General features: G+C 46.6%; 1 protein-coding gene across 1 annotated transcript in view; it reads right to left on the bottom strand.

Annotated features, from left to right (window-relative positions):
- HS6ST3 (heparan sulfate 6-O-sulfotransferase 3) overlaps window positions 1-6,666 on the bottom strand; it is a 205,436-nt gene extending 198,770 nt beyond the window's left edge. The window contains exons 1-2 of the mRNA XM_066621613.1: window positions 6,535-6,666; window positions 6,038-6,462 (exon numbers count right to left, since the gene is read on the bottom strand). Of these exons, the coding sequence (XP_066477710.1) occupies window positions 6,038-6,462; window positions 6,535-6,663 (554 nt within the window). The 5' untranslated portion in view covers window positions 6,664-6,666. The remainder of the gene's footprint in view (window positions 1-6,037; window positions 6,463-6,534) is intronic.
- Between the last annotated feature and the right edge of the window lie 5,364 nt (window positions 6,667-12,030).

The following is a 12,030-nucleotide window of genomic DNA, read 5'->3' as shown; positions in this document are numbered from 1 at the left end:
TTGGGAGGCCAGATGCAATGCGATAAACACCAGTAAGAAGCTCAGAGTGGACAGGAGGGCTTTCTCAGGCATGGAAAATCATGCTTTGGAGCTCTGCCTGCCGAGCTGAGCCTCCTATCGCTGGTCGTTGCATTGCGTTTCTGGTCTCGCTGTTAGGCAGCAGGGGTCCTGCGAGTACCACCAGACACCATCTCAAGTACCAGTGGTGGTATCTATACACTGGTTGAGAAACACTGCACTAGCATAAGGACACATTAACATACTACAATATTAAGCAAATTCAGGGCATTTTTTGACAAAGTTCTTCTTCAACAAGAAGTAGAATCTTTAAGTTACTGAAACGCCACATTCCCCAGTTGCAATTTTGCTACAAAAGTAGGGAGACCATTATGGAAAATCGGGGGGGGAGGGGAAGCAGCATGATTGTTCATTCTCTATCTCCCCCACTTTTCTGATAAACTTTTCATTCCTTTTTTCATTCAGCAAAGCTCCTTTCAGTGACTAGAAGTTGCCATGTTTCTTTCCAGTAATGGCAAAGAGTGAAGCTACGAGTATTTCTGGACCATAACGGAGCGTATTGACTGCCATCCAGCAGCTGCCAGGAACAGTTCTGCTACCACTGTCACCACAGGGGGCAGCAAAATACTACATTTAAAAGGAATAATTGGTTTTGACATTGTAATAGTTTCAAAAATTGATTTATTTTCTGAAGACATGTTACAACAGCCAGACAGATGAATCTGTTGAATGATGAACATTACTCATAGCATTCTGGAATGTCAGGTTTAATCATTATATCCAACCTTGTCATCATCTCCCCCCCCCCCTTTTATAAGAAAACAGGAAGGAATATGCAGTTCTTTCATTTTTCCCATCTAAAGTACATATAATCAATGTCTGCATTTATAACATAAAACAAAATATTTAATAAGATGGCGGGGAAATTAAGAAGCACTACCAACCATTTCTGGCTACTCCAATGACAAAAGAAGCCCTAAATCTTTTGAGAAGTTTGCTAGGCTTGAAACTGTCAATTTCATTCCTCTCAGTTTAAAGCAAGCATTCACTCTGAACTCAACTCTAGTACTGAATGACACCCATTTCTTCCACACAGTTTGTTCTTATCCCATGAAAACATGGAAGAACATAAACAATTTTGCACCTTCTTACTGGAATGGCTAACAGAACTCATGCAGAAATAGTTAAAAGTGGGTCCTAGCATCCTACTCAACCTATATGCAATGAGGGCATAATGGAGCTGGTACTGTTATGTATTACTGAATCTGTATTTAAAAAAAAAAAAAAAATTGCTTTCCTGTTAGTGGCAGAATAAGATTTTTCGTTAAGAGGCTGAACAGTTCTTTATTTTTGACTGTAGAAAGGAACTTGCCTCCAAATGAACCTGGAATGCAAGAAGAAAACAAAGACTCCTACATACTTCAGCTGCATCATGTGAATCATGTGACGGGCTGCCTACTGGGTGTTTTGCAACAATACGCTTTGGAGTAACATAGTTGAATCTTTCTTTAGAAGTGTTGAAAAGCAAACAATTTTTCTTACTCTCTCTTTTAATTTATTGTGGGGTCAGTGCTTTACATCTATTGTGAAAAGTTGAGTAGGGTCAAGCTAGTATAAGAACTTAAAATGTGTAATCCACACACCAAGTTGTATAACGCTACTGAACACAGCAGGTATCAGACTACAAGAAGAAACCAATGAAGAACTTCTGAACATGTGAAATGAACATGAATCCACACAAAGCCTCACATCCAAGAGGGATATGGAAGACATTCATGTTCTTCCTGCTGCCTTTATGAGCTGCAACCAGGTTTGCATTTCTGAAAGTTCCATCTCTGTGGCCTGAAGGCACTGTAGCTTTTTAAGGGAATTTTTTCTTTTAACTCTTCAATCACTGAATGGTGAAAAAATCTGTATCTGTTGCTAGGTTCACAAAAGAAATTCAGATTTCTACAAAGAGCCATTCCTTTATAAAAGTCTGACTACTTACATTCTCATTCCGCAAACAAGAATCATTTACAGGATTTAACTATTACTTTATAACACAGCTATCTGCCAACATCCATACACTTTAAGCACAGAATTCTAGTCAGAAAAGGGACCCACTGAAAGACAACAATATGCCTTTCTAGCTGGAAAGTTTTTTACAGCCCAGTCCTGAGCTTCCCAGTAACCTGGATTGCAGTGGCACCAAAATGGCTACCGCTACATCCCAAGGGTCTGGAAAGCACCACCAGAGCTACACTCCCTTACCTTGTGTAGCGACCAGTCAGCCCCGATGGATCTTCTCAGATCTGCACCTGCTACTGTGTGCAGATTCAAGAAAACCCATGTTGGGTCTCCCAGTCTAGGAGGGAGATCAGGATATGCCAGCAGTGCCTGCCGCCATCTCCACCCCCTCCCTTCCCCTGCCATGCCTTCCCCCACCCTCCCCAGAACATCTTCACCCCCTGCCCAGACTTACCTCTCTACCATCCGGCACTCACCCAGAGCTCTGGGCGGCAGTCCAGAACCAGTGCTGGCCAGTGTGGGTTCACGCTGAGCCAGCTCCGGCGCCAGCATAGACTGTCGCAGGCATGCCTTACTGCAAGTTAGCAACAGTGAGCACCAACGGTGGGCTAGCACAAGCATGTCAGGATTTGGCTTTTAATCTCTATGCTCCAGTTCTTTTCTGCTAGAAAAATAGCTCTGGAATGGGCACAGGAACAATGCACCATACATTTACTACTTGCCTAGTATGTAATGGGTCGCTAAAATGCAAGGTTATGATATGGGTCAAGTTTTATTCCTTCATATTCAAGACATACTGAATTACAGAACGCAGAAACAAACAGATACTCAACATGTGACTGCAAGGCCTCCCTTTGCTTGGCAAATTACAGAAATTTAGCTTGGCAAATTACAAAAATTCCGTAAACTGTATTTACTGAATCCCAGACATTCTGCGACTGCTGATCACAGGCAAGAGCAAGAAGACAGACTCTGAAGGCACTGAAATCCTGCTCAGAGTCACTCTTGCCCCTGACAATTTACCACAGAAGACCACACTGTATCCAACAACAGATTCCACATGGTTATACAGCACAATTATGGAGAAGACAACTCTAGACATAGGTATGTGAGGCCTTGTTTACCTGTGGCCATTATAGGTTCTAATCAGAACTCTGAGATAAGCCTGGAACATTAGAAATAGACAGAAAGGGGCATGGCATGATTTAAAATTGTAGAGAGCAAACACTGGTTAGTGAAGCATAAACTTCAAGCATCAGACAGGCCTACTACAAATCTACACAATATCTGGCTTACCATTTAAAGAGGCTATTAACATATGGCATCAAAACATTTTTTTCTACTAGAAGAGTTACTTACATGTGCCAGTGAGGGTGTTTGCTTTTCCACATTCACTATATTACGCCTCTATATTCTATGCCTCTGTATTCTGCAGGGTTTCTCAAACTGTGGGTCGGGACCCACTAGTTGGGTTGCAAGCCAATTTCAGGTGGGTCCCCCATTCATTTCAATATTTTTAACATATTAGATTTGATGCTACCATGGTATGTGACTGCATTTGGGAAAATGTTACACACCTGTACTTTAAACTGGCTACTATGTATATGCTTTTAACAATGATAGTAAATGGGACTTACTCCAGTATAAGTATGGATAAGACTGCAGCCTCAAATTGTTAAAAATTTTCCTACTTCATAGTGTCACATCTGGTCATGACATCACTTCCGGTGGGTCCTGACAGATTCTCATTCTAAAAAGTGGGTCCTGGTGCTAAAAGTTTGAGAACCACTGTTCTACAGAATACAACTGGACTTTTCAAATCAACTTTAATAAACAAATTCGTTACCAAGTTGGAAAGAGAGTAATGTTCAAGAAAGCTTAAAATTACTTTATTCTTAAAAGAATGCAAAACCTTAAGTGTGCTGAACTCACACCTCTCAACAACAGCTTCCCTTTAAAAGCTTCAGAATTCAACACATAGAAACAAAAGTGTACAGAATTTCAGGTCTAGAGAACTACGAATCCCAAAACACTGCAATTCCAAATTAGACAATCTGCTACAGTCTACATTACAATGTTTTTGACAAATCCAAAAGATTCAATAAAAATATGCTAAAACAAAAAAAAGTTTTAGAACCTGTTATTTTTTTAAAATTACAATACATGCAGTATTCAAGTTTTCAACTTTGGAATATAGCGGGGGTTGCCAGTAGCTATGTAAAATACAGTTCATAAATGGTACTAGTATGCTTGAGTTTTGGTATGATATCAAGACATTAACAGCTATTGAGTGTTATACAACCCAACCCGATGTACTGCAGGTTTACACAGAAGTAAACTCCACTGAGTATAATAAGACTTACTTCAAAGTAAGTATACATAGAAGATTGCAGTTCAAACATTTCAGTACACCAGCAAGCAGGCCAACAACCTCAGTTAAGCCATTTCTGCCCAATATTGCATGTACGCAACAGGGATCAAATGTGTACACCTGTAGGCTGGGCAGAAATTAATATCCAATTAAGATTTTAACCTTAGGTATGCAAAATTTAGGAAGAACTCTCCACCCAGAAAGATACAAACACAGTAAAGCAGTATGTGAAGGGCTAAAGAGCTGCAGGATACTTCATCAGTTCAAAATATGCAGTTCTCTGTGTAGCAGAACTGTCCATGGGTGAAGTGGCCCTTCACTTTCCAGAATTTGGTTGCATTACAGATTATGTGCCAATTTTGATCGTACTGGGGCCAATTATAATTTCATCTCAAGTGCAGGGCACTGAAAAAATCTCTCCCACAAGTCAGAACTCTATGTGGTGGCCTGAACACTTATCCCATGCGCCAGCCCAACTGCTGCAGCACCACCACATTAGCACTGCATATTCCAAGCAACTGCTTGCTTGCCTGGCATGGAAGCATTGCACACCTTTGATCACATGTACTCTCAGACCGCAGTCCCAGACTCAAACTTCTTAACATGATTCCTTTTTAAAATGCACAGAGTGTTTCTCTCTTGATTAATCAAGGTAAAGAATGTTAATCAATCTTGGAAGGAGCACAAGAACTAGCTAAGATCCCAATCTCAGCTAGTCTACCAGCATGTCTACTCAACATGTACACTTACATCTAAGTCCCTTTGTGTTCAATGGGGCTTACTCCCAGGAAAGCATGTACAGGACTACAGCCTAAAGGCCCAATCCTATCCAACTTTTCAGTACTGGTGTAGCCACAATGCAGCCCGGAGGTAAGGTAACAAATATTCCCATACCTTGAGGAGGCCTCTGTGAATGCCTCCCCACCACAGGATGCAGAGCACGCTTCATTAGTACAGTTGTACAGAATAACTGGATAGGACTTGGCCTTAATAATTGTCTGGAAGGGACCAGGCAGAGGAGTGCATTGCCTCTTTCTTCCCATGTATCACAATGAGTGCAAGGAAGACCTGCAGTGGGCTCATCTTTTGGTGGGTGTGTTTGCCAGGCTGGCTTAGGGCCCAATCCTAGCCAATTCTCCAGTGCTGGTGCAGCTGTGCCAATGGGGCATACACTGCATCCTGCGGTGGGGAGGCAGTTACAGAAGCCTCCTCATAAGAACAGCCCTGCTGCATCTTCAGGCCACAGGCCCATCTAGTCCAGTTTCCACTGTATCTCACAGTGGCCCTCCAAATGCCAGAGGGAGCACCTAAGACAACAAGAGACCCGCATCCCAGTGCCATCCCTTGCATCTGGCATTCTGAGGTAACCCACTTTTAAATTCAGGAGGTTGCAGGTACACATCATGGCTTGTAACCCGTGATGGGCGTTTCCTCCAGAAGTGTGTCCAACCCCCTTTTAAAGGCCAGATGCCATCACCACATGCTGTGGCAAGGAGTTCCACAGACCAACTGTCCTCAGGGTATGGGACCTTTTGTTCCCTCACCTCAGGGCGGCACTGGTGCACAGCATTGAGTCCTTAACCCTGGGGCTGTTGTAGGGGCCCCTCCTGCGCTGGAGAAGAGGTGCCAGGGACTAACCTGAGGGTGCGGTTGGCGGGGCAGCCCCCCCTGCGCTCCATGGCGGCGGGCACGCAGCTGGTCAGCTCCGTCCAGTCGGCGTGCAGCCCGCAACTCCAGCCGGTGGAGAAGCGCGAGAAGAGCCACGTGTCGCCCTTGCTGTCCCCCGCAGCAGCGGCGCCTCCGGGCCGGTGGCAGGTGCACTTCTTCTGGCCGGCGCGGCAGTAGCAGGGCTGCTCCAGGCGGATGTTGCGCACCAGGTGCCGCCCGAAGGTGGTGCCGCCGGTCTTCTGGATGTGCAGGAAGACCATCACGTCGCGGCCGCGCATGTCGAAGCGTACGCGGCGGCACAGCTCCGGCAGCCCGAAGGAGAACTCGTGCCGGGGCGCGCCGGACAGGCGGAGGGCGAGCCCCGACGGCTCCTCGCGGGCTTCTGGGTGCAGGTGCTGCTGCCTCCGCCAGGGGACGTGTCCCCCGTGCGGGAAGCCGCCACAGCGGGAGGAGGCGGCGGCGGCGGCTGGAGGGGAGGCGGCGGCAGGCGCGCTGGGGCAGCCCCCGCCGGGCGAGGCGTATTGGTAGAGGACGGAGAGGAAGAGCAGCGCCAGGAGCGGCGGCAGCAGCAGCCACCGGCTCAGCCGCTCCTCCATGGTGCCAGCGCCGTCTGTGGGGCTCCCGCTCTCTCCTGCTCCTCCCTCAGAGCCCAAGCCTCTGCATGTCTACTCAGAAGCAAGCCCCGTTCTAGTCAATGGGGCTTACTCCCAGGAAAATGTGGACGGGACTGTAGCCACAGCCGCTCTGGCCCCTCCCTTCAGGCTGGGGGCAGCTGCAGCCTGTCCCGGGGTCTCTGCGGCTCCAGGACGCGGGGCTGTAGCGAGAGACCCACCCGCAACGTCGACGCCAGAGGCGGCTGCTGCCGCCAGAGCCCCATCGCGAGCAAAGGAAGGACTCGCCGCTCTTCTCCTCTCGGAGCCCAATCCTAGCCAAGTCTACTCAGAAGTAAGTCCCATTCTAGTCAATGGGCTTACTCCCAGGAAAGTGTGGCTAGGATGGCAGCATCAGAGCCCTATCAGATGTATGTCTACTCAGAAGCAAGTCCCATTCTAGTCAATGGGCCTACTCCCAGGAAAGTGTGGACAGCACTGCAGCCTCGGTTCCTTCGCGCCGCTGGGGGATCAGAGGCTGCCCCTCCTCATCCCCCAGTCACAGCTGGAGAGAACTAGCAGACGGAGAACAGCTGGCCGCTGTTGCTCAGTGCCGTCCGGGAGCTCCACGGAAGGCGGCCGGGGAAGGGGCAGCAGCGCCAAGCCGTCCGGTTCTCAGCAGCAGCGGCGGTGCAGCTGCTCCGCTCTCCTGCCCGGCTGCGCAGAGAGAGGCGAGAGGGAGGGCTCCGCGCCCCCAAGCCGCACACACCGAAGAGCCGCGCCGGAGCTTCATTCCACCACCCTCAGATGCTGAGCGCCTTCGGAGTCTGACTCATGCCCACCCGACGTCTCAGGGCGGTGGGAGGGAAGAGCCTTGGAGGGGAGAGCGGGCAGGCTCTGCTCCTCGCTGCAGCTGCCAGCGTTGTGGCTCTTTCTGCGGGGAGGGTCTTCGCATCTCCCCCAGCCCAGCGCTGGAGAGAGGAGAGTTCGCCAAGCAGCAGCCAATAACTGCGCTCTCCAGGCATGCCGGCAACGGTGCCCAATAGAAAGCCACTGCGCAAGGGGAGGCGCGGCATTCGCTTCCCTCTCCACACCTCTCCGATGCTTGTGCTCTGGCAGAGAGAGAGGCAAGCAGCTTTCTTTCCCAGAACGGATCAATCCTCCAACTTTCCATTGCAGATGCAGAGCACAAGCCTAGGCATGTCTACCCAGAAGTAAGTCCCATTGTCTCCAATTGTGCTTCCTCCCAGGAAAGTGTGTATAGCAGTGGTTCTCACACATTTAGCACTGGGACCCACTTTTTAGAATGAGAATCTGTCAGAACCCACCTGAAGTGATGTCATGACTGGAAGCGACATCATCAGGCAGGAAAATTTTTCACCATCCTAGGCTGCAATCCTACCCACACTTACCCAGGAGTCCCACTGACTTATTGTTGTTAAAAGAATATACATAGTAGACTGTTAAAAGTACAGGTCTGTCACATTTCCCCATGCTACATAACATGGTAGCATCAAGTTTAATGTATTAAAAATAAAATATGGAAATGATTTGGGCCCACTTGAAATTGGCTTGCAACCCACCTAGTGGGTCCTGACCCATAGTTAGAGAAACACTGGTGTATAGGATTGCAGCCACAGTCACTCACAATGCAGCCCCAAGATAAGGGAACAAACATTCCCTTACCTTGAAGGGGCCCCCATGACTGTCCCTCCACCACAGGATGCAGCACGTGCCTCATTGGCAGAGCTACAACAGTACTGGGATAGGATAGGGTCCCGAGTCATTTGCTGTGCTCTGGCAAAAGGGAGGGCTCGGATTGGAACCTGGAAACTGAGAGGCCACAGAAGAGATGCCTGTTTAGTTTAGCCGGGTGGCTTTGTCACCATGTGCTGTGGTTGGCCGAGAGGTGCGAAATGGAGCGAAATCCTGAATGATTGGCATCTACGAACCCCACTTGCTGTCAAAGTGGTTTTTTTGTAGCTGTTGAACAGCCCAGCCCTATCCAACTTTCCAGCATTGATGCATCCTCAATGCAGCCCTGCAGTAAGGGAAAAAGCCTAGAGGAGGTCTCTGTGACTGCCCCACCACCACCGAATACAGTGCCCCATTGGCACAGCTACATTGGCACTGGAAAATTAGTTAAGATTGGGCTAGAAGTCATGTTCATGGTGCGCACTTAAGAACAACCGATGCATGCACAATAGGTTTGTTATGTAGGAAACTTCCTCAAAGTGTCTTTGAAGTGAATGGAAATACGGTAGTGAAGGTTTTCAGAACTAGCAGTGTAGATCCAGTTGTGTGGTGCATAAAAAAGGAGGGGAACAACATGTGTTGCAAAGGCTGTGGAAAAAAGGGGAAAGTGGTAAAAATGGTGAAGGAACTTTTATTTACAAAGAGTCCAGTAAAATATTTTCAATCACCTGATGTCTTTCAAGCAAGCTCTTCTTCAAAGGCAAGAGTTAGATTATTCTACATGTTGCTAAAGAAAAAATATAGCTGTTGTTGAAGTAAAAAAAGAAGACTTTTGCAATTGGTTCTTGGAGTTTTTGGTTTTGTTTTTACTTTTACAACTACATTCTTTTTCCTTTCACAGCTAACAGAATACGGTATGTATCTCTGACACAACATCTCTATCATTCTACCAATGCTGTGTGCATTCACTATTACAGTTGGTTTCTAAGATTATGGTAAGGATGAAATTGACTAATCTTCCAGGAATGTTTATTTAGCTGGCACAGAATGAGTAGCCCCATGTAGGGCTTTCAGACCTGGGAAGGGGGTTAGGATTCAGCAAAGGCCTGTTTATTTAGCTGGCACAGAATGAGTAGCCCCATGTAGGGCTTTCAGACCTGGGAAGGGGGTTAGGATTCAGCAAAGGCCTGTTCTGTCATCCCCACCCCTCTCCTGGGCCTGAACTGCCCCTTGCCTGCCCTCCCCACCTGAAAACTCCTCCTTGCCTCCATTTTGCCTTCTCACCCCACTCCCCTCTGCCACCCAGCACAACACCTACCTGCCCCAGTGGCTGTAGGGCAGAATACGGCACTTATGGGATGGTGCCTTCCCACCAGCGCTGCTTATTCACTTGGTGTCAGAAAGCCCTTTACAGTGCTTTTACGACACCCAGAGCTGGTGCTGCAGATAAGGCTATGAGTTTGTAAAAATAAGTGCATATTTTTTAGAGTTTGATTTTTAGAATTTGGTTTTACAGCTCAGTCATGTTTACTCTGCAATATGTCTCTCAATTTGTTCAATAAGGGTAATTCCCAGATAAGTGCAGCACTGTCACCTTAAAGTACATTTTCAACACTAAATACGTTTACCATTCTGACCTTTGGTGCAACAGTGTACTGTTGGTAAAAACCGCTTCTAAGAGTGAAGGAGATCCTATTCATTCAAGACATCCTTGTGTATGCCCAATTCTCCTTATGTAAATTCTTCTTCTATCATGAAAAGAGCTTTCAACAGTGTGCCACTGCACCCAGTGTGTGGATGCTGCCCATGTGCATGGGAGCCTGAGTGTATGTACACTCCCCCCCTCAAAGGATGAATGGAACTTAAGGAACGTTTTAATTATTTAGTAATACAGGGGAATATGAGGCTAGAGCAATACATCCATTTCTATTACATATAGACTAGCTTACAGCAGCACTTTCTGCTGTTCTCCTTTTATATGTAGCAGTCTTGAACATTGATTTTTAAAGCTGTCTTCTCAGTGGATTATAATCAGTACTTCATGTAAATCATAAACATGGAAATTTGTACATATCCAGATTAATTGGAAGGGACATAAAATATCAATCTGCATGATAGAAAAGTAGTACGGGTGTTTATCATAATTACATTTTGTTTAAATAATTGCAGGGAATATGGATGGATTTACACTCTTTGTGGGATACACTGGAAAGTGACTTGGCATTACCTGAACAATTTTAGAAGGGGCCTTTACATAAAGGTACCACAACACTCTATTGATTTTATATTAAGATAGATACACAGAGAGAGTAAGAGAGAGTGAGAATGTGTGTAAGTGTCACTCCAATGTGTGGCAGCTGTAAAGAAGGCCAATTCTATGCTTGGGATAATTCAAAAAGGGATTGAGAATAAAACAGCCAATATTATTATGCCAATGTACAAATAGATGGTAAGGCCTCATCTGGAATATTGTGTTCAGTTCTGGTTGCCATATCTAGAAAGGATATAGTGGAAAGCAAAACAAACAAACAAAAAGGATATGTGGAAGAAAGCAACCAAAATGATTAGTGTGTTAGGGCACCTCCCTTATAAGAAAGACTACAACATTTGGTGTTCTTCAGTCTAGAAAGAAGGTGCCTGAGATCGGACGTGATTAATACATATGAAATTATGCATGGGATGAGTATAGAGAGAACTTCTTTTCCCTCTTCCACAACACCAGAATCAGGGAACATCTACAAAAATTGACTGGCAGGAGTGTTAGAAAAGAAAGATGGAAATATTTCTTTACCCAGTGTGTAGTTAATCTGTGGAACTCTTTGCCACATGATGTTCTGATGTCACCTGTCCAAACCTCTTTTAATTGTGGAACAAACACATGAGTCTTTCCATGGCAAGGGTTCAAGTCTGCGTGTGGACACAGACTGAATCACTCAAAGGAGCTCTTATGCAAGGAAGAGACTGAAAAAGTCACTAAGGGAGCCTGAACAACAATCTGGCAAAGCAGGCTGCTGGTAGCTCACAACACAAAGACATAGGCTGGGAGCTAGACAGGCAGGGTTCAAGCCCAGCCAAGGGACTTGCCCTATCAGCAAGGGTCTCACGTTTTGCATGTCTGGCCAGAAACACCCATAGCAGAGACCAGAGAAGGGGCAAGCCTAGAATTCACACTACTGCTCCACAAAGCTTCCCCCTAACCACCCAGCTACAGCAGGAGAAAGGGAAGAGCATCTCATCTGGTTTTTAATACCTTCCATCACCACAAACAGGCACACCTGGCATGGAGGTCATAGCACATGCACCTATCAGAGGGCCAGTCACTGGGCCGTCATGAGACACAGGGTGCCTACTGCAGTAGCCCACCCATCTAGCCATACCCACACACACAGCCCATGCCCTTTGCTTCATTGCTGGAACCTGCCCGTGTGGCTCTCAGTATGTTGCCCTTCCTGTTCCCCTGCCACTGTCCACCATGTACCAGGGCAGCAGGGAACAATAGCTTGTGATCACTGAGGAATGTCCATCAGCCTCAGAGCCCAAGAGTCTGAGAATGCTGCAGACTGTGGGAGCAGAGAGACCCCTTCACCTGTGGAGTCCCATCCTGAGGCCTGCTGAGAAAAGAAACAATAAAGATGGAAAGAAAGGATCTCTATCTGGTAACAGAGTAACAAGAGTGAT

Source organism: Tiliqua scincoides, chromosome 3 (assembly GCF_035046505.1).
Source record: "Tiliqua scincoides isolate rTilSci1 chromosome 3, rTilSci1.hap2, whole genome shotgun sequence".
NCBI lineage: Eukaryota > Metazoa > Chordata > Lepidosauria > Squamata > Scincidae > Tiliqua > Tiliqua scincoides.
Note: the sequence above shows the minus strand (reverse complement) of the source record. Positions and strands in the feature narration are given on the sequence as shown.